At 55.6% G+C, this 20,674-nt stretch overlaps 2 protein-coding genes across 2 annotated transcripts; one reads left to right on the top strand and one right to left on the bottom strand.

Annotated features, from left to right (window-relative positions):
* The first annotated feature begins 2,118 nt into the window (after window positions 1-2,118).
* On the top strand, window positions 2,119-14,409 carry CAP1 (cyclase associated actin cytoskeleton regulatory protein 1). Its single transcript, XM_069035947.1, has 13 exons — window positions 2,119-2,193; window positions 7,198-7,310; window positions 7,546-7,646; window positions 8,057-8,134; window positions 9,956-10,099; window positions 10,190-10,275; window positions 10,408-10,513; window positions 10,617-10,788; window positions 11,400-11,575; window positions 11,763-11,886; window positions 11,987-12,069; window positions 12,525-12,668; window positions 13,035-14,409. The coding sequence occupies exons 2-13, from the start codon at window positions 7,217-7,219 to the stop codon at window positions 13,116-13,118; spliced, it is 1,392 nt and encodes a 463-aa protein (XP_068892048.1). The 5' UTR covers window positions 2,119-2,193; window positions 7,198-7,216; the 3' UTR covers window positions 13,119-14,409.
* Window positions 14,410-14,494: 85 nt separating this feature from the next.
* PPT1 (palmitoyl-protein thioesterase 1) lies at window positions 14,495-18,674 on the bottom strand. Its single transcript, XM_069035948.1, has 9 exons — window positions 18,558-18,674; window positions 18,201-18,310; window positions 17,334-17,461; window positions 16,994-17,064; window positions 16,187-16,289; window positions 16,019-16,109; window positions 15,791-15,889; window positions 15,541-15,612; window positions 14,495-15,229 (listed from the first exon to the last, which is right to left on the bottom strand). Exons 1-9 carry the CDS (start codon window positions 18,655-18,657, stop codon window positions 15,107-15,109), a joined length of 897 nt encoding a protein of 298 aa, XP_068892049.1. The 5' UTR covers window positions 18,658-18,674; the 3' UTR covers window positions 14,495-15,106.
* Between the last annotated feature and the right edge of the window lie 2,000 nt (window positions 18,675-20,674).

The raw sequence follows: 20,674 nt of genomic DNA on the forward strand, positions 1-20,674 counted from the left end.
ACGATGGCATTTTAGTTTAAAAAAATGGCTGAAAAATGAAGCAAATATTCCCGTGGTGCTTGGAGAAAAGGGGGATGGGGCACCAACCCCCCCGGCAGCAGCGTGGGGCAGGTGTAAGGAGGCAGGGCAGGGATGGAGCAGGTTGCCAGAGTTTATGGGCACCGGGAAGCCCCACGGATCTCTGACCTTACAGACTCTAAACAGGCTGCTCCTCTGTGCCCCGGCCTTTCCAGGAGCTCGATCTTTGCTCCTCCCGGAACCGTGTTCAGCTCACAGACCCGCCCCGGGAGCAAACACCCTGCTGGAGCCGGGCCGTGATATCCCCGGCGGGCCGTGCTCTCCTCTTCCCCCTCCTCAGGTAATTTTTTGGTTCCTCTCCCCATTGTCTGGTATTTCTCCTTCCTCTCCCCATGGATCCAGCCCTGGAGGACAGCTCCTGCCCGTGCTGCTCCCCAGGGCTCCCACTGCCCTGCTCTGCTGAGTTCTTCACCGCGGTGACTGTTTTAGGATGCCGTATAAAACACGAGTCAGTGGGCGCGTGCAAAAGAGGCGGCGGCGGTGTCTTATTTTCTCTTTGGCATCGTGTCCGGCGTCTGATCGTGATGGAGACAGGGCAAGGGGCACAGCGGGTGCGGGCAGGGTGGGAAACGGGGCGAGAAAAGCAGGAAACAGCGTCGGGGAGCGCAGTGAGCTCCGAGGAGCTGCAGCTCGGCTGGGAAGGATGGGGTGAGGGCAGTGTGGATCCTGCTGGGCTCTGTGTGCTCTGCCAGGGCAGTGCGCGGAGCTGGGGGGATGCTCGGAGGGGAGGGGGATCCCGAAGGAAGGGGGGGAACCGTAAGCTGCCGTCGGACACACGCAGCTCCCACCCGCCGGGGAAATCCAACCCTCGGAGGGTTTGGGATGAGGGAGCCGGGACCCGGAGAGCCTCACTAGGTGTCAGCAGAGCCCCGCTGCCGGCGCTGCCCGGGGCCGGCTCCTCGGGAGCCGTGACCATCTTTGGTAGCGCAGCCGGGGCAGGAAGCGGCGGCGGAGGCTTCTCCTCCTTCTTCTGCTCCTGAAACGTGTCCCAGCCCTCACCGGGACAGAGCCCCGGCTCCGAGGGAGGAGCTCGGCCCCTCCCCGGGGCTGCTGAAAACACAAAGCTCCGGTCCCGACTGCGGCACCACGGCAGCGAACTCCTTTTTGGAGCAAGTCCTGCCCTGATGGCAAAAGCAGACAGCGGAACCCTCTGTGGGAACAATCCGTGCCGAATCCAGGGATCCCTTCCTCCATCTCCGTTGTTTTTCCCTTGGCCAGCCCTAGCACAGAGCATCCAGGGCCCGGAGCCCCCAAGGATTCACCCTGAGAAGGGGTGTATCTGTTCCAATGTCCCATGAGGACCTTTTCCCCACCCTGCACCCAGCAGGCACGGAGGGGCCTTGACCTCAGCCCCCTCCATTGCAGCCAGGTATGATTTGGGGGCATCCCTTCCACCTCCCCCCAGCCCCAGCAGAGGCCACCCCCCTCCCCAGCCAAACCCTGTCGCTGCAAGAGGGGGACGAACCCCTCCCTAAGGGGCTCTCATCCCCCTTAACCCCGCCCTGGGAGCCCACAGCGCATCTCTAGACCCCAACCTTCAGCCTTACCCCTCTCCCAGAGGTTCCCGCTTCCTCCCAAAGCACCCCGAGCCCCTTTCGGGGGTCCCAAACCTCCTGCAGACCCCACTACCCCAACAGCCCCTCCTGAGAGCTCCGCAGTCCCGCCCCGGGAGGTGTCCCAGCTGCCCCTGCTGGGGTCTCAGACTCCCCCCAGCCCCTCTGTGGGGCCCCACGCGGGTCCCGGAGCCCCTCCAGCCCCTGCCGGGGGTCTCGGTTCTCCCGGGGGTCCCGGGCCCCATCCGCCCCTTGGCCCCGCCCACAACGCAGACCCCGCCCCGCCCCGGGCGCTCAGGCCACGCCTCCAACCCAACATCCAATCGGAGGGCGGCATCTGCACCGAAGCCCCGCCCCCTCCCCGCCCATCATCCGTTATGGCCACGCCTCCCTCCCCGCCCGCCAATCGCATTGCGGCGGCTGCCCCGAGGCCCCGCCCCTCGCCGCGCCGCGCCGCGCGCGCCGTGCGCACATCCGGCGCGCGGGGCGGGGGCCGGAAGCGGCGGAGCGGGAGCGGCGGGGCTGGGCGGCGCCGGGAGCGGCGGAGCGGGAGCGGCGCGAGGTGAGCGGGCACCGGGACACGGCCGCGTCTGAGGCAGGGAGGGAGCGGGCACCGGGACACGGCCGCGTCTGAGGCAGGGAGGGAGGGAGCGGGCACCGGGACACGGCCGTGTCTGAGGGAGGGAGGGAGGGAGCGGGCACCGGGACACGGCCGCGTCTGAGGCAGGGAGGGAGCGGGCACCGGGACACGGCCGCGTCTGAGGGAGGGAGGGAGCGGGTACCGGCACCGGGACACGGCCAGACCCGCGGCTGAGAGTGAGCGCGGACCGGCACCAGGATCGGGACACGGCCCGGCCCCGGGGGTGAGAGTGAGCGGGGATCGGTACCGGGACACGGCCCAGCCCCGAGGCTGAGAGTGAGCGGGGATCGGTACCAGGACACGGCCCGGCCCCGGGGGTGAGAGTGAGCGGGGATCGGTACCGGGACACGGCCCGGCCCCGGGGGCGGTACCGCGGCCCGTGAGCGGGGAGCGGAGGAACGCGGCCGCTCCCCGCCGGGCCCGTGAGCCCTACCCGGGGCAGGGGTCCGCGCCCGCCCGGGCTGGGGGATCCCGGGGGCCGGGAGGCTGGAGGGGCCCGGTTGCGAGGGTAGATGCCCTAAAGGCGGTGATTTGGGGTTAATTTGGGCACAGAACGGTGCGCGCTCCCCCGCGGGGCTGTTACCGGCGGGCCCTGCAGGAGCGGGCGGGGCGGGTCGGTAACCGGGGAGGGCCGGGTGACCGATCCGGCTGTTCCCCGGTTTGCCGCAGCCTGGAGCGAGGATTTTTGTGCTCCACACCCCGGGTACCGTCTCCATCTCTCCGGGGTGGTTCCTGTGCTCAGCCTGTTGCTGGTTCCTCCTCTGCGTTTTGCGGGTGGTTAGGATGGGATAAATGTGTGATTCCTTTGGATTTCGTGATAGTGAAGTGGAAAAATGATAATGGTAGGGTTGTTTTGCACGTCGGGTTCTGGAATTCCCCCAGAGCTGCGCTGTAGATGCCCTGAAAAACAAGGAATCCGTGGCATCAAGACACTGCTGTGTGTGCCCGTTCTCTTCCAGAGACGATCCTTGTGTCCCTGGAATATTGCTGAGCTTTCTGAAAGCCAAAAATACCCCCTATTATTCATGCAGAAAGTTCAGCCAAGCGGCCCGTGCTGGAGCAGGCACAAGGAGGGATGCTGAGCAGCTTCCATGCTCGGAATTCCTGATATGGAGCTTGGTGCTGCATCCAATTTAGCTCAGATCCCAGATCCTTAGCTGCTTCCCTGGTGGATTCATCACCCTGACAGGGAAAGGAAGTGAGAAGAGTGTAGCAACAGAGGCTGGCAAGTGCAAACCTCCTAATTCAGATAATTGTGCTGAAAAAGGAGCCTTTGCTCCGGTGCCGAGCTGTAACCACCTCTTAACACGTGAGTAAAACACCAAATAACATTTTTAATGGCTCCAGGAGGATTTGTTATATGGGAAAGCTGGAATAGGGGCCAGATGGATTTTTTTTTTTTTTTTTTTTTAAAGCACTCTTGGTTTTCTAAATAAAGTGGATCTGAAATAGCAGGAGCAGCCACCACGGGTTCTGGCGCAATGTCAGCAAGTATTGTTGGACTATAAACAGCTGAGATCTCTGTCCTGGCAGCTGCTGGGACCAGCAATAGCTGTCTTGTGTTCATGGCTGCTCCTGACCACTGGCTAAATTCAGGCATTTGACTCCTGCCTTGATGAGCTGAACTGTTTAAAGAAAAAAAAAGAAAAAAAAAAAAGAAAAAAATTCTTTGGGCTTTTGGCAGATATAAATGTTGGAATTCATCTGGTAGCTGATCCCCTGAGATATTCCAGTGTCAGCTCAGAAATAAACTGTGGTATGTTCCTAATTTAGTTGTCCCATCTTTATTTCTTTTGCCTGTAGAAACAGGAAGTAGCTGATGCAAATTCCGTGGTGCTGACAGCAGTTTGTCGGGCTCGGTGTGAGCAGAAGCGTAGGTTTGACTTGCTTGGGCTATAAAACCAACATTTGTGTCTTCCAGAATGTCTAAGAAAGGGCTCAGGTTAATGTGCTGTCTCAGGCAAGCAAATAATTTCATTTATGGTGGTTTTATGAGAATTTGCTCGCTCTGAGGCTGGCACAGGTCAGCTCCTTGATGTTCCCCAAACAGGAAGCTCCTCTTGCTGTGATGTGCAGGGCTGCCTTTGGGGTAACCGATGTTTTTACCAATAAAATCCCTTCCTTTGATTGCTCTGCTCAGCCTGGCTGTGGGTGCAGCCTGTTCGTGGCACAGCGTGTCCAGAGCCGTGTCCAGAGCCGTGTTCCCAGGCTGTGATGGGAATAAAGGGCAGTTGATAGATGAACAAATGTGCTGTGAAAAGGAACGGCCCCTCTGGCCGCGGGTGAAATGTGTGTTTGCTGCTTCCGCTCCATTGGTCATCAAAGTTCAATTGAATTTAAACAAGACCTGGATTTAAATCCTGTGTTGTGGTCCCGGGAGGGAGAGCTGCATCTCCACTCTGGCAGAGAACTCCAACCCTGCACAGGGAGCTGGAAAAGTTTCCCTCATCCCTCTGGAGCACAGGGTGATATGCAGAACAAAAATGACTCCTGGACTGATCTGCATGTCTCATCTTCCTCTTCCGAGAAGGGAGATGAGAGAGGTTGTTTGCACTGAGACCTGTGAAGTCAATTTGTCACTTTCTGTCCAATTATTTTACACTGAAACAGCCCAGTAGACAAAACACTGTTTAGATGCAGTCCAGGCAGGTCCACTTTGTGATTGTTTTTATTTTCCTTACTAAACGTGAACCTCTGGGTTGCAAAACTCTGATTTAGTTACAGCTCAATCTTTTTATTTCATTCCATGTAGGTATCCAGGCAGCAGAAATAGCTGCGATCACAGGGCAAAGAGCACAGGGAGGGTGAGTCAAGAGGAGGGACTGAGATCCAGGATTTCGGGTTGCCTGCACTTAGCTCTCATTTAGCTGCCAATTTACCAACTGACTTATCTGTTAAGTTGCCCTAATGCCACCCATTAAAAGGAAATTAAAATGAGTTCACCATCTGCCGGACAGCACCAGGTTTTGCAGAGCTGGAATCGAGCACTGGGAGTTCATGGCTCGGGAAAAACAAGGAGGGACTTGTCAAATGGCAGGGGGAGTGCAAGGAATGCGAGTCCCGAGGAGCGCTGTGGTTTTGGGACATGAATGCCAGCCAGAGCTGAGGGGATGCGCTCCCTGCAGCAGCGTGCTGGGGGTAGGAAGCAGCCTTCCATCTGGACTTTCTGCCTGGTAATCCTGATCTGAGCTGCAGTTTGCGGCTGGGTAATGGGGCTGATCAGATTAGAGCCTCGCCTGGAATGTGGTGGGGGATCAGCGGTGCAGAACGGCGGCTTTGTGTGCCCGGTGTCCTTCCCTGTGCCACATCCCTCCGCCTCGCTGCTCTCCTGGCACTGCTTCCTTAACAGGTGGCTCTTTTGGGGGAAAAACCCACACTTTCTGAGCGTGCTGGGAGCGGGGGAGGCAGAGCCCGGCTCTTTCTTGGCTGTGCTCCCACGGGAAGACGTGGATGCAGCAGGGAACGGAGGATCCTGCGGTCGGGCTTTCTACATTGCACAGAATTAAAGAAGCAGAGCTGTTCATTACTGTGATGACAGGGGTGACTGCCGTGGAGTTTCAGCTTCTCTGGACTCTTTCTGTGTGTCTGGAAGCCATCCAGTCGCTGCTGCCCAGTTTTATGTGCAGTCTGTCCTCTGGCTCACTCTTGGACAGGGGAGGAAACCGCTTCTCTTCCTCTTGGAAGGGGGGGTGGCCTCTCCCCTGCCCCCCACGGCTGAGCTGCCTCTCCTGATGCAGGCAGGCAGGAGAGGGGTGGAAAACGGCCTTGTTTGTCTTGTGACATCAGTGCTGGGCTCATGACTAATGCTGGATGTGCCCCACATCCTCTGGGAATTAGGTGAAAACGTGCACTTTGAAGCAGGGCTGAGAGGGCTTGTGAACAAAAGCAAAACTCGAGTGAGAACTTGAGGTTTCCTCTCAGAGGGGATCCGGTGTCAGTTCAGCTGAGAAAACCCTGCCTTCCTCTTTGAGCATTCTAGGGAGTGTTTTGGGAAGGATCCCCTCCTCCAGGCAGGGGTTTGAGCTTCTGCAGGCTGCAGCAAGCACTTGAGAAGAAAGCTGTGTCCAGGCCACCATCGTGATTCATGCTGTAAAACCTTTTGATGAGTGGTGATAAGATAAAAATGCCATTGGTGACTTTGCTGCTCCCTCCCTGCATTCCCTGGGCATTACTGTGCTGGGAGCATGACTTGCCTTGTTGCTTGGTGCAAAGCAGTAATTAATGGAAAGTTTATACGACTTTTAAGACTTTTTCCAGATGAGATGCCACAAATGACTTGTGTGCCTGAGTGTCTTTCCTGTGCAGTGGCTGCAGAGGAGGTTCTGCAGACACCAGAGCTGCAGAGGAAGAACAGGGGCGCGTTGTTGCAGAAGCAGCTCTGCCACCTCAGCTCGTGCAGCTGCTCCCCTTGGCGTGTGCCAGGGTGGCTCAGGCTCTGTGCTGGAGTGATGCTGGCCTTACAGATGCTCTTGGGGGGAATTCAGGACTCCAGGAGGTCCTTCCAGATGCATTTGGAGATTCAAAGCCCGTAGTTTTCCCCTGGAGCATGTGAGATCCCAGTGAAGCAGTTGAGCTGTGTGGTCACAGCTGAGACTTTGGCCAGGAGCTGAGTGCAGCAAGAGCCTGGGCAGACCTTTGCGTGCAGAGTGGTGTCACTGCAGGGTTAGAAGGTGGAAGTTTTATGTCCTCACACATGTAAGGAGTCCTTAAAATGGAATAGAAACTATTAAGGAGCGAGTGTGGCAACAGCACGGGGCTGCTGTGTAACCCAGCTGTCTTTGCTAATGTGAGGGTACGCTGCTGGCCGTCATCAGGGCGCAGAGCTGGGCAGGAATGATTCTTCTGGAACTGGTAGAGCTTGTCCCACACAGCCATAAACTCTCTGTGGCATCTGAGGACGGAGGTAATTGTCTCCTGTCCGTGCAGGTTGTGGACAGCAGCAGACATGGAGAGGCTGGTCGAGCGGTTGGAGAAGGCTGTGGAGCGCCTGGAGACCGTGTGCCAAGGCTCTGGCAGGTGTGGAGAGGCCTCTGCCAAAGGTAAGGCCCAAAGCCCCTCCCAGGGCAGTGCTGGGGAGGGGGAAGCGAGGCTGGCAGCAGCTCCTGCGCAGGCGCTGGGGCTGCGGTTGCTGCCCTGTGAAGATAAAAACTCTGTGGCTGCAGCACTTCCTCAGCTCTGGGCTGAGCCTCCTGCAGGTGGGAGGTGCAGCCCTGGGGGTGTGGCAGCCTGTGGGATGCTCCTGGTGATCCCTGTGCTCCGGTTCCTTCCCCACAGGAGTGGCTCAGTACGTGCAGGCCTTCGATGCCCTTCTGGCCGGGCCGGTGGCCGAGTACATCAAGATCAGCAAAGAAGTCGGCGGGGATGTGCAGAAGCACGTAAGGACTCGTGTTCTCCCTCTGCTCTAGAAGTGCTGCCTGTCCTTAGGGCTGGAAGGGCCAAGTTGGCTGTCAGAGTCTGCATTCCTCTAGCACTGTATCCCAGGATCTTTAGAACCCCTGAGGATTCAAAGCAGACACCCTGGTAACCTCCAGCAGATTGCCACCTACACACACACGATGAATCAAAGCTGCTCCTGGAAATCCTTAAATGCCTGGCTCTGTACAGACCTCCTTTAGGAGGCCTGAAAACTCCCCAGCCCTGAGCTGTGGCACTCTGGTGAGGTTTCTCTGGGGGTGGGTTTCTCCTGGACCTTTGGGATCAGAGTGCCTGGCTCCTCACTGCGGGCAGTGGGATGATCTGTTAACGTGCACGAGGGAATCTCCCTCATGTTTGTGTCTGTCCTCAGGCTGAGATGGTCCATGCAGGCTTGATGAGCGAGAGGGCTCTTCTGGTGGTGGCATCTCAGCATCAGCAGCCAGCAGAGGTGAGTGGGGTAAATCAGCAATCAGAAACCTCTGCCCTCGGGGTCAGGGGTGGCTGTGAGTGTAGGGGGAACCTGGGCTGTCACAGCTGGGCCAAAAGAGGAACTAGAGGAGGACTGGGGACACTTGCTGAAGGCATGAACAGCTCTGGGTGCTCCCCAACTGGGCAGAGTCCTGGATGTTGGTTCTGAGAGCTGCAGAACTGGCATTTTCCAGTTGTTACAGCAACAAGTGTTGTGGAGCTGTCAGAGCAGCCTGGGGGTGTCTCGAGTTTCACCTGGCACCAGTTCTGCTCAATCAGTGCTCCCTGAGAACCTGCAGACAGGATCCTGTCGGAGCCAGGAGCCACCCTGGCATTTGTGTAGCTCGTGCTTCTCATTATGTGATGCTCAGAGACTTTCAGGCATCAGACTCCTCCAGGAGCAGAACAGACACTTGTCTCTGCTTGTCTCTGCTCAATGGCCTCTGAATAATCGCTGGGCTTTTAGGATTGATTTGTCCTTAGCAGGTAATTTAACACTTGACCCTGGGCTGCTGCTTCTCAGCAGGATGTGTGGCTGAGAATCTGATCCTGAATGCATTGGCTTTTCCCTGCTGAGAACTGTTTTTCCTGAGCAACAGGATCCCACCTTGCTTTTCTTTGCAGTTATTACCTCACTCGGTCATGGCTTCTACTGTTACATTGTGGGAGCTGGATTTCTGTGCTCCTTTCCTATTCACTGCTAAATAGATCTGTGTCTTTTCCCCCAAAATTGGCATTGGAGGGTTGTTCTGTCCCACCAGGCTTGCTGGGATGCAGCTCTGTGCAGCCTCTAGCCTGAGAATCTGCTTCTAAATCCCACGGACACGTTATTTAAATAAAGGATTATGAACAAAGAACAGCCTTAATCTAGGGTAGCTCTTTGTGCAGGTTGTCTGGCAGGAGTCTTAATTCTGGAGCAGCCAGTTTAAAATGCAAAATGTGTGAACTCTCAGTGCTTGTGGTGAAGAATTTCCCCCTCCTGTGACTGAAATGTGCTGCTGGGCTGCAGTTTCCGAAAGTGTGGCCTGGCCAGAGGTGCTTGGGACCTCTCAGTTTTCATCTAAACAGAGGAAAGGGCAGCAAAAGGAGAAGCTGAGGCTTTGAAAAGCAAGTTTTGCCCAAATTTGTCCCTCTCTGCTGCCACCAGCAGGAGACTTTCCGACGCTAAAAGAAGGAAAAGTTGCCTAAGAGGCGTCTCTGGAAACATGGATCTGGCTCTTTGCTGTGCTCTGACCCCAGAGCACTTCTGGCACTTCCAGTCAGCATTCCAAGGGAACAGCACACAGGAACAAATTTTTACCCTCCAAATACTAAAGGATTGACTTGAGAAATGACTGGAATCCTGAAGTCTGGCTTGATAGGGGTGACCTTTGAACTTGCTGTGACTCTGATTGTGGGGCAGGCTGTAGGTGCCAGACCTGCCCAGCACCCCTTTCTCTGAGGCTGGGGGAAAGATTTAACAAACTGTCCTGGAACAAAAGAACCCAGGAAAGGCAAATGCTATTTCTGTCCTCGTTACTAACAAGCTTTGTCAGTGTCTCCTGGATTGAACATGAGTCACAGTTCTTGGCGTTCTCCCACAGCACCAATCTGATGGGAGCATTGACTTCAGCCCTGGAGGAGCTGGGCTGTGGGACCAAGCTGGGCTTGGAGAGGGCCAGGCCTGGGCAGGAGCTGTAGCAGTCACTTGTGCCAGTTAGAATCTTGTTGCGAGCGACCCATCACCTCAGCTGTGCAGCCATTCCAGAGCCGTGCGAATTAATCTCCTTAATTGCTGCTGTCCCTGTGTGTTGTTGTGCAGAATGCGTTCTCAGAGCTGCTCAAACCCATCTCGGAGCAGATCCAGGCCGTGCAGAATTTCAGGGAGAAGAACCGTGGCAGCAAACTGTTCAATCACTTGTCAGCAGTCAGCGAGAGCATCCCAGCCCTGGGCTGGGTGGCCATGGTAAGGGCTCCAGTGGGGAGGGGTTTTCCTTGGGCTGGTGAGGAGAGCCCTGGTGGGCTGTTTGGTGCCAGTGTGCTCTTTCTGCTCTAGGCCCCAAAGCCTGGTCCCTACGTGAAGGAAATGACTGATGCTGCCATGTTTTACACCAACCGGATCCTCAAGGAGTACAAGGATGTGTAAGTTCACCTTTGTCTTAGGGATGTTGTTGAACTGGGCCAGCTGGGTGTGCAGGGGCTGCTCCAGCACCTGCCCACTGCTGCTTTCCTTGGCCTTTAACTCCTCCTTCTTTGATCTCCGTGTGTCCTCAGAGATAAAAAGCAAGTGGACTGGGTGAAAGCTTATCTGAGCATCTGGACAGAGCTGCAGGCCTACATCAAAGAGTACCACACCACAGGGCTGACCTGGAGCAAAACAGTGAGTGCTGGCTCCAGCAGGGAGCTGCGGGGCGAGCCTGGCGGGGTCACCGCCGCACAAACGGAGCTCCTTCGAGTGCCTTTCCTCTTCCCTGCTCTTCCAGGGTCCTGTAGCCACAGAAGGGGCTAAAGCACCACCTGCCTCCCCGGCTGGGGTTGCACCCCCACCTCCAGGGCCTCCCCCTCCTCCTGCCCCCGTGAGCTCCAGCACAGACGACTCAGCCTCGCGCTCCGCGCTCTTCGCCCAGATCAACCGGGGAGAAGGGATCACCTCGGGTACGTGGAGGGGCACAGGGAGGGAGGGAGCTGCTCTGCTGCTGGTCCTTGCTCTGCTGCTGGTCCTTGTTTTCCTGCTGTCCCTCAATGCACCTGCTTAGGAAATACATAAAAACCCATCTGGTCCCAGTCTGGGGCTGGCAGCTGGGGCAGTGCCTTCCCAGGACAAAGTGAGCACATTTGGGGGAGAATTCTCACCCTCTTCTGGCAAATGTAACACGACATGAGCCTCTAGCTGGAATGGAGGCTGAGCCCTTTGGTTGCCTCTGTGTCTCTGGCACAAAAAGTGTGATTTTGCAGCTGTTGTTTGTGCAGAACTTTCCCCTTTTTTGTGTTACCTGGTGAGCACATCAGGACAGGAGGTGCTGGGCTCAGGGCTTCTTCCAGCTGCAGAATGGAAGAGCTGGCACGCTCTGGTTCTGTGGTTCACGTTGTGTTCTTGTCAATATTGCACCAGCATTTCCTGCTTCCTCCTTCCCTTCCTGTCACTCACACTTGGGCTCAACTTACAAAGAGGGAGTTTATTTGTGTTTTGTAAGCACTGATGTTTGGTGTTTGTGGAGCTGCACTCCTGGAGGGGAGCTGGGTCTCAGGTTTGCCCTCTCTTGCAGGCTTAAGGCACGTCTCAGATGACATGAAAACCCACAAGAATCCAGCCCTGAAGAACCAAGGGGGCCCCGTGAGAAGCGGCCCCAAACCTTTCACTGCTCCCAAACCAGCCTGTAATGCTAATCCCTCCCCGAAGGCACCTCCATTGCTAGAACTGGAAGGCAAAAAGTGGAGAGTGGTGAGTGCCTGGTGCTGGCAGGAGTGGGTTGGAGGGGTGGGAGCTTTGGAGCAGGGAAGGAGGCTCTTCTGGAGACCTTTCTCCTAAGAGGCACCAGCCTGAAGGCTCCTGTTTGTTTTTAAAGGGATTTGAGTGGATTCATTGCTCTGCATTCAGAAAATGAAATGCGTTTGCCCTGCCTTTTCAGGAAAACCAGGAGAATGCCACTAACCTGGTCATCAGTGACACAGAGTTGAAGCAGGTAGCATATGTTTTCAAGTGCACAAACAGCACACTCCAAATTAAAGGCAAGATCAACTCCATCACCCTCGGTGAGTGAGGAAAACTCTGCAAGCTGCTTCTGCCTGCTGGTGTGTGTGCAGGAGCTGAAGCCTCCAAAATCTTTGTGCCCTGATCTGCTTTTCTTTGCAGATAACTGCAAGAAGCTGGGTCTGGTGTTTGATGATGTGGTGGGCATTGTAGAGATCATCAACAGCAGGGATGTTAAAGTTCAGGTGAGTTCCTGTTCTCACTGCTGGGTGTGGAGCAGTTGCATTTCCAGACCAGGAATGTGCAGCTGTGGAGAATATCCATGAAACACCATCAGTCCCTTGGGAAAGGGCTGAAATTTGTCTCTTTGAGCTGTTTCAGGGCTTGGGGTAAGAGCTGAGGCTCTGTGAGGTAGCAAGCACGTTTGGCTGCCAAAGCAGGAGGCCAGCAGTAGGATTTATTCCAGTTTGGTTTGGGCATCTGATTTGGGATGGTCAGTTTGCCCAGTGTTGGCTCAGGTTTTGTTCTAAAGAGATCAGAACAAGAAATTAACTTTGGGTTTTTACTGAAGGTGGCAATATTGAATCTCGTGCGTCTGCCACAGGGAGGGCTTGGAGTCAAACCTCTTGCCTTGAAAGAAAACACCCCAAAAAATGCTCTGGTTGTCCAGTTTTAGCTAATTCTGCTCTGGCCCTGCCAGGTCATGGGTAAAGTGCCAACGATTTCCATCAACAAGACAGATGGGTGCCACGTGTACCTGAGCAAGAGCTCCCTCGACTGCGAGATCGTCAGTGCCAAGTCCTCGGAGATGAACGTCCTCATCCCCGCCGAGGGGGGGGACTTTGTAAGTGCTGCTTTGGGATCCTTCTGCAGCTCTGCTTGGGCCTGGGGCATGCAGGAGCTGGGGTTTGATAAAGCCCTGCAGGGAGTGGTGCTTACAGGGAGGTGTGGAGGGATCGTTTATAGAGGTCAGAGGTTGTGATAAAGAAAAAAAAACAGCAGAAAAGGTTGTCTGTAAATAAGATTATTGCTGGTTTGGGAGAGCTGCTTCTTCCTCAGGATCTCTTGGGGGCAGAACAGGCACCAGTGGTGGTACAGGAGGTACCAGAGCACAAAGCTAAGAAAAGAACTGCCTGAAGCAGTGGGAGTGGTTACTAATCTCAGTCATAAACTGATTTTTAACAACAGATTTCTGGTTTTTACCCTCCAGACTGAATTCCCTGTCCCAGAACAGTTCAAGACAGTGTGGAACGGTCAGAAGTTGGTTACCACTGTGACAGAAATCGCTGGCTAAGCCGAAAAGCTCCAAGGCTCACGCCCTCCCCTGGCCCTGCTGTGGGACAAATCTGCTTTCAGATGATTCTCTTAGATTTCTTGTACCTTTCTGCTCTCAAACTGCTTCTCTTCTACCCGAGAGACACAGCTGCCTGCCGTCACTGAGATTCCTCTGCCTGGGGCTTGGGGTAGGTGGCGGGTCAGTGATTGTCCACCTCTGTCAGCAGGAAGGTGTATTTTTCTCTCCCCTTGTCCCATCTAACTGCACCAATCGATCAGAGTCTCGGTGAACTTCACAGCCAGTCCTGGCAGTTGGCTTTCAGAGTGTTGTTTTTGTATTGCCTTTAAGCAAAACTGTTCATGTGAGAGGAATGTTGTCCCCTTTTTAACGAGTAACGGTGTCTGTCGGAGTCCACAGTACCCAGCTGCTATGGCAGATGTTTTGGGAAGGTCCTGGAAGCTGCTCATTCCAGCTCTCTGGAGCAGTTGGTGGCATCACAGGACATGGGAACGGTTTTGTCGGACCAAAGGCTGAGGACCTGGGCCAATTCCACCCCGATTTCTCTTCCATCATTCCCACTAGCTCAGTGCATTCCTGATTGTGCCATGACAGGAGGCTTCCATTACCCAGTGCCACAGGAAGGCTGCAGCGGTGTCACCCGGCAGCCTGGCTGGTAGCTTGGAGCTGAGCACCTCTTACTCCATGAGCCCTCCACCTTCACAAGGGAACCTTTGCCCCAGGGCTTCCTTCTTGGAGCAGCTGAACTCAGGTTCAGTCTTCCAGGACGGTTCTTCTGAACCTGTCCCCTTCCCCAGAGGAAGGGCCTCCTCCATTCCAGGTCAGTAGTGCAGAGTTGTAAATACCCGAGTTGGATCAAGTCGGTTCATCGCTCTCTTCCTCATTTGCAATCAGCCCCCACAAAATGAACCCTCCCCCCTTTTTTGCCCCCTGTTGTTTGGCTCTTGATTTTGGTGGAGGCTCGCAGCCTCTGTTCCAGGGCCCTGGAGCAGAGTGGTGGCTCACACAGTACTGTACTGACCCATAAAGGGAGCTGCACGTGCTTTGACCTTCATCCTTCCAACGCCTCGGGTGGCATAAGCATATCTTAAATGCATCTCTTCTGTAAAGTGTCAATGTTCTTTTTTCTCTAGTACAAAACTTACAAAAAAAAAAAAAATTATGCAAATTTTTTTTATTTTGAAACTGTCCTGTGACTTGTACTTGTCTTCTCCTGAGGCTTGTGGAAGAACCTTTCTTATGTACTTGAGATTATACAGAAGATAGAATAAAGTTAATGCCAACTTGCTCATTACTGTGGCTCTTGTCTCTTTTTGGGGGCACCCAGGAGATCAGGCAGGACAAGATGCCCCTCTCTGCCTGACCCTGCCTTGATTCCTTTGAAGAGTTTCCCAGACTTTCCTCAACTCCCCTCCAATCACAGTCAGTAGTTGTCCAATCTTTTTTTTTTTTTTAGTTGGTTAGATGGAAAGTTCTTTATTGATTTCAGTTGTACAAAACATAAACCAAGCCATTAGTTGAAAATTGTTCAAGCTGTTAATACTGCTGAACTCCAAACCCTCTTTTTTTCCCCCAGAAACCCCTCAATTTGGTGTTTTTCCCCATCTTGAAGGATAGGCTGTAACATAACTCCCCTGCCATGAAGGTCTTGCTGATCCCTGCACGAGTGAGTTGGGTTAATACTGCCAGTGTGTCCTGCAGGAACAGGGGATGGAGAACAAACCTCTGGCACAGCTGATCCTTCTGCCCTCACCAGGGACCAGCTCAGCCACAGCTCTGAGAACTGAGGTCGGTTTACCAGGCCCTGTGCAGGCTGGAGTCAGTGCAAGGCTCAGCCCAGATGGGGCTGGAATTAAATCCTGCTGAGCTAAACCTCCTCTTGTTCCCCTTCCCCAAATCCCTGCAGGCTTGGATGCACCGAGTGCTGTTGCACAGTAGCTGGTGTTAGTGACAGTGAAAAACCCTCCCCCAGTGCTCCCAGAGGAGCTTCACTGGAGGAAGGGGAGGATGGTGCTGTCAAACCACTCTTCTGAGAAGTGCAGGTGATCCCCTTTCACCCCCAGGAACACCAACTTCCCTGCTTTGTCCATCTCCTGCAGCCCCAGGCGATCCTGCAGAGACAAGGGGGAGATTCCACCTCTGGAGGGGGAAAAGGGATTTCGGGGGACTCTTGCAGCACGGCTTTTAACAGGAGCAGAGCTCATGAAACACACACTGAGGGGAATCCTGAGCCAGGCAGGAAGCACCAGTGTCAGTCCCTGGATTTCACCAGTGCCAGGAATGGCTGGAGGGAAATGCCTTCCCAAACAAACAGCTCCTGGCAGGGGGAGGCAATGCCCCAGGAGCGACAAGAGCAGAGCTGTGGGGTCCCAGGGACACTAAAGAGGGGACACAGCAGAAGCCCCCAGCCCCCAGAACTCACCTCTTTGTACAGCGAGGTCTCCTGCAGCGGGATGGTCTCCTTGGCTTGGCCACTTTTGTAAAACCCAAACCACTGCCAGGAGGAAAAACAAGAGAACAGCTGCTGAGGGCTCCCAGGAGCTGAGCAGAGGCAGGGCAGTATCAGGCCTGTGTTTGTCAGGCCCAGCCTGCCCCTCAGCAACCGCCAGTTCTGCTGCCAAAGGACAAACCAGAAACAAGGAAGCCCCAAAACCTGCCCCTGCCTTCCTCACCTCCGAGATCGGAGGGTCCACCATGGTATCGTTGAGGAATTTCACCATCACAAACTTCTTCAGAGCCATCAGGTTTTTCTTGTAGGTCTCGTTGATGCCCTGGGTGGAAGCAAAAGAACAGATCCAAACCACTGGAGAGCCCAGAGACAGGGAAACTGCCTGCTCTTCAACTTGAGCCTGCCCTTCACAGGCTTCTGCTCTCCTGCTCACAGTCATCACTGTCCTTACCCTCTCCTGGTTGATGTCAGCCAAAAAGATGCTGTTCTTCCTGTAGTCCTCCTCCTTCAGCGGGTCATGCCAATACTCTGCTTGCACCAAGCTGCAGAGGGGAGAAACCAAGGATCAGCCTGGAATCCCACAGCTGCTCCCATGGCCTGCTCTGAGGGATGTACTCACTGCTCCTGCACAGCTTTTGTGTAGGCTCCCAGATCCAGGGTTTTTCGGATCCAGTCACAGACGTGGGAGCTCTCCCCGGGACAGCGTGGGAAGCCGTACACCCCTGGGGCAGGGACACAGCCCAGTCAGCCAAACTGGGATCCCTCAATCCCTGCTGCTGCCCAAGAACCACCTCTTACAGAGCAGGAGCAGGAATTACCCAGGCTACCAGGCAGCTTTTAGCCCTGGGAGCTCGTTAGACAGCCCTGCTGGCCCGGAGCTGTGGCAGAGATAATGGAGGGGGAGTGCTGGATGCTGTCCAGCTCACCTGCTGTGCTCCCAGGAGCATGGCTCCCTACAGGTCTTCCCACTCCACTACAAAGGAACACGCTCAAGGAGCTGTGGAACTTCTCAGGGGAGAGTATTTGATTCGTTGCCAGCCACTCTTAACTACACACCTCCTTAATTCCATTTCCTATCTCCCTTTCCTTGAGGCTTTGGCATTCCAGATTGTAAAATACCCTTGTGACCCAGAAGGTTCAGTTTCACAAATCTGTAGAAATTCCTCCCAAAACAACTCATCCCAGGTGCTCCCAAGGTGTGTAAGAATCCCACCCAGACCGTGAAGCCATCTACTTACAGAGGTCCCTTTCCACTGCCAGTTAAGCAAGATCAAGATAATGAAATCAGCAAACACTGACTGGGCCAAACAGATCACCAGACCCAGACAAGAACAAAGGGACAATTTAATTCATAAAACAACGACCAGAGTTTAGGAGGGAGCCCCAAAAGGTGCCTGGGAGGTGTGACAGCTGCAGGGGAGGTTACCTTGGTGCTGTCCCCCGATGGAGATCAGGTTGAGCATGGGAGGAGAAGGGCACCTCTGGGCCACGGCCCTCCTGTGGGGGAAGAGGAAGGAGCTGAGCAAAGCATGCCCAGGCCACAGGTGCAGCTTCTGCGTGGGCTTGGGCACTTGTGTAACACTTGCTGAGGGATTGAACCCCGCCTGCAAGAGCGGGGCTGCAGGAAAACACAACCTGCCCCTTTTGGAGCACTCCTGCCTTTAGGAGTTCAGCAGTTTGTGTGTGCTGAGCACTTCCAAAGGGTCTTAAATGAAGACCTGAAGCCAAGAGGAGTTCCTGGAGCTGGAGCAGGAGCACAGACTTACAGGAATTGGCCTCCCTGGGAGAAGCCCATGGCGTTGTAGCCTCCCTTGAGGCGAGGGTCCGTGGCGAGCTGGCTGCACACCTCGCTCACCTGATCGTTCACGTTCATGAAGAAGCTGTTCTCCATGTCCTGAGGGATCAGATCAGGATGGATCATTGGTACCTTTGCCATGGCTGCTGCTATTTTAAGCTCTGCAAGCAGGTCACTGTGACAGTTGTGGTTTTGAAGGAGGACCTGAGCTTTCACAGGGACGGAAGTGAAATTCCAATCTTGAGACTTCCCCTTACCATGTCCTGCCCTGGTTGGCAAAACGGCCTCATGTGGGACAGTGACACTTCCCCAAACTTCTGCACAACTTGAATCTCTTCAGATTTTGTTCATACATATAAAAATTAAAAATCAGCCTTCTCCAGAACCCAGAAAACTGCACCTACACTGCACATTATTTAAAGAAATTCCATAGGAACTCAAAAAAAAAACCTGTCAGGACCCATGGAGTGTGTAATTGATTACACTGAAGCAAATAAATGGTTGCAGACCAAGAAGCACGGCCAGGGAGAAAGCTCTGCCTCAGCACAGCATCCAGCCCCCCCCTGCAGTATTACCTGCAGTGCTTGGAGTGTGCTAATCAGAGGATTTGCATATTAATCCAATTTAGGTCAGGGATTTGTTTTCCCCCAGCGCTTTTCTGCAGGTATTAGCTGGACTTTATCGGGTTCTACCTGTCGAGGCTGTTTACCTCAGTGAGAATAAAAAATCAGCAGGGAAAGCGCAGCGGGAATCCTTGTGGAATCCTGTTAAAGCCAGGAACTGCAGCAACTCCAGCCCCACCCCCGGCACGCAGGCACCCGAGTGACACCCGACTTACCTGGATCAGGTTGCTCCCGATCTTGAGAGACAGGACGTAAATCCCTGGGATTTTTTTCTCCACTAGTTTTTGGATGTAGCCCATGCTCACCGGGTTGCAGCAGCTGTCTCCTGCGAGAGAGAGCACCGGGCTGCACCACCACGCCGCGGCCCCGGCCCTCACCTCCACAAACACACCACGAGCCCCCGCTGCCACGGGACCGCCAGCTGCCGGCGGAGCACGGTCAGCACCTCCCGGCCTCCGCGGACACCGGCAGTCCGGAGGAGGGGGACACCGGAGCGAGCGCCCCTCGGGCCTGCTCGGCCCCCAGCCAAGCCCCGCCGCCCCCGAGGCCGCTGGCGGGGGCTCCCGGCTCACCCATGCCGTGCCAGATCACCAGGGGCGTGACGGCGGCCGCGGGGCCCAGGCACAGCCCCAGCAGCGCCAGCACCGGCACCGCCGTCCTGAACGCCGCCATCTTGGCCAGTCACATGACCCGCCGCCGGCAGGGAGGGGCGGGGCCTGACGGGGCGGGACCAATCAGGGGCGCGGTTGGCGTGGGGGGCGTGGCCCCGGGACTGGCCCCGAGCCGCGGGTTCGAGCCCCGCCGTTCCCGGTCCCGCCCAGGAATCCCAAATCTGGCGGCAGCGTGGGGCTGCGTCCCGCTCCCCGCCCCGGGACACGGGGGAATTCGCGAGGCCGCTGCCTGCGCGTTGTCCACGTGGCACTGCATCCTCTCTGCCCTGCTGTGTGTTGGGAATGGGCTGGGGCACATCCTGGCCGGGCTGCTGGCTGATTTCCTCCTGCAGAGGCGGGTGCTTGGCACGGCACCCGTCAGGAAGCTTTTCTCAGCACTGAGTAAGGACAAGCCTTCATCTGCCACCCAGCCTTTCCAACGCACTTGCGTGGCCTGTTATAAAACACTTCCCATTTCCTCCCAAGGGATGCTGCTGCCTCCCAGCCGCCCTCCTGGTGGCTGTGCCTCACCTTGGCTGCAGTTCCACAGCCCTTGAGGTCCTTCTCACGCTGGCCTTGACAGTAATCAGCATGACAGGGGCAGGCTTCGGTATCAACCACATGGATGTCGTGCCCAGGCCAGGGAGTCTGACCTCTGTGCCCTCCCTGGCTCTGCATCCTTCCCGTTCCCAGTCCCACAAGGCCTCTGCAACTTCTACTCTTCCCTCTTCTGTAGCTGCTGGCTTTGGAAGGGGTGAAATAAAGGCTTAAAGGTCCCCCCCACTCTTGCAGGGACGATCCTAACGTTGCTCAGCCCTGCAGGCAGTATTCCTGCAGTGAGGGAAGGGACGGGAAGCACCCACTCCTCTCCCTCCTTGTGGCAGTTCCCTCCCTGCCTCGCTCAGGAAGTCTTTGCTCTCTCTCTCCCCAGAGATGGAGGATTCCTGCTGGGAATCACAAATACCTTTGGCATAGAGGCAGGGATTATTGTTCCCACTGCAGCTGGACTTCTCACCAGTCAGGTAACTTGGGGTCAGAAAGCAACAGCACATCCCTGGGAAAAAAAAAACCAAACCTGCTCTCAGCAATGGATTCTTTTCTTTGCACTGAATCAAAAATGACACCAAGCCCACCCCCTCTCCTAAAGCAAATGCGTTGTAGCACCTGGCAAAACAGAGCTCTGTACTATTTTGGGGACACAGGGATGACTCAGAAAGCAGGAAGAGCTCCACATGGGACCCATCTGGACATATTTGGAGATGGGGAGAGGGTCGAGGGAGTGGGGTGAGTGGGAAGCTCTGTGCCAGGCAGGAAACTTCCTGAATTCAGCACAGAAATGCCAAGGTAGGAAATGTCTCTGCAATAAGACGGAGTCTGGCTGTTCTTCCCTGAGAGGGTGGGCAGGCCCTGGCACAGGGTGCCCAGAGCAGCTGGGGCTGCCCCTGGATCCCTGGCAGTGCCCAAGGCCAGGCTGGACATTGGGGCTGGAGCAGCCTGGGACAGTGGGAGGTGTCCCTGCCATGGCAGGGGTGGCACTGGATGGGCTTTAAGGTCCAACCCAAACCATTCCAGGACTCTCTGACTCTGTGTCCAGAGCTGAGCAAAGCTCTTCTGCTGCTGGCAGGAGTCAGGGGCAGAGGGTGGGATGAGTTAATGCCATGAAGTGGGCGGCAGCTCTGGGGCGTAAAAGGGAAAGGTGACACCACTGAGCTCTGTTCTAAGTCCCCCAGGATCCCCAGAGTGGCTGGAGCAATTCCTTCTTCCTCTCTGCAGCCCTCAACCCCTTCAGCCTCATCTTCCCCACAGCCTTTGGCAGCGGGACCACCCAGGACTCTCTCTGCTGTGGAGAGAGAGCCACGGGCTTGGCAAGGGGCGCAGGGGGATGGGGAGCACCTTCAGCCACCTCTGTCCTGCTCCGGGTCTCACTCTGCTCCCCCTGGCCCGGGCTGGCTGCAGTGCCCTGAGCCTCTGCCATGGGAAGGAGCCGTGCAGCATGGACAGATCCCAAATGGGATCCGCGGATTGCTGGCAAGCTGGGA

Source organism: Aphelocoma coerulescens, chromosome 23 (genome assembly GCF_041296385.1).
Source record: "Aphelocoma coerulescens isolate FSJ_1873_10779 chromosome 23, UR_Acoe_1.0, whole genome shotgun sequence".
NCBI lineage: Eukaryota > Metazoa > Chordata > Aves > Passeriformes > Corvidae > Aphelocoma > Aphelocoma coerulescens.

Bases quoted from the DNA above. Each gene is read 5' to 3' on its own strand.
- PPT1 (XM_069035948.1), bottom strand. From the start codon at position 18,657: ATGGCGGCGTTCAGGACGGCGGTGCCGGTGCTGGCGCTGCTGGGGCTG. The intron at 16,290-16,993 runs GTAACCTCCCCT...TCCCTGCCCCAG, and splicing joins CATCGGGGGACAGCACCAAG to GGGTGTACGGCTTCCCACGC. The intron at 15,613-15,790 runs GTGAGGAAGGCA...TCCTCCTGGCAG, and splicing joins TGGACCCTCCGATCTCGGAG to TGGTTTGGGTTTTACAAAAG.
- CAP1 (XM_069035947.1), top strand. From the start codon at position 7,217: ATGGAGAGGCTGGTCGAGCGGTTGGAGAAGGCTGTGGAGCGCCTGGAG. The intron at 10,100-10,189 runs GTAAGGGCTCCA...TTTCTGCTCTAG, and splicing joins CCCTGGGCTGGGTGGCCATG to GCCCCAAAGCCTGGTCCCTA. The intron at 10,514-10,616 runs GTGAGTGCTGGC...CTGCTCTTCCAG, and splicing joins GGCTGACCTGGAGCAAAACA to GGTCCTGTAGCCACAGAAGG.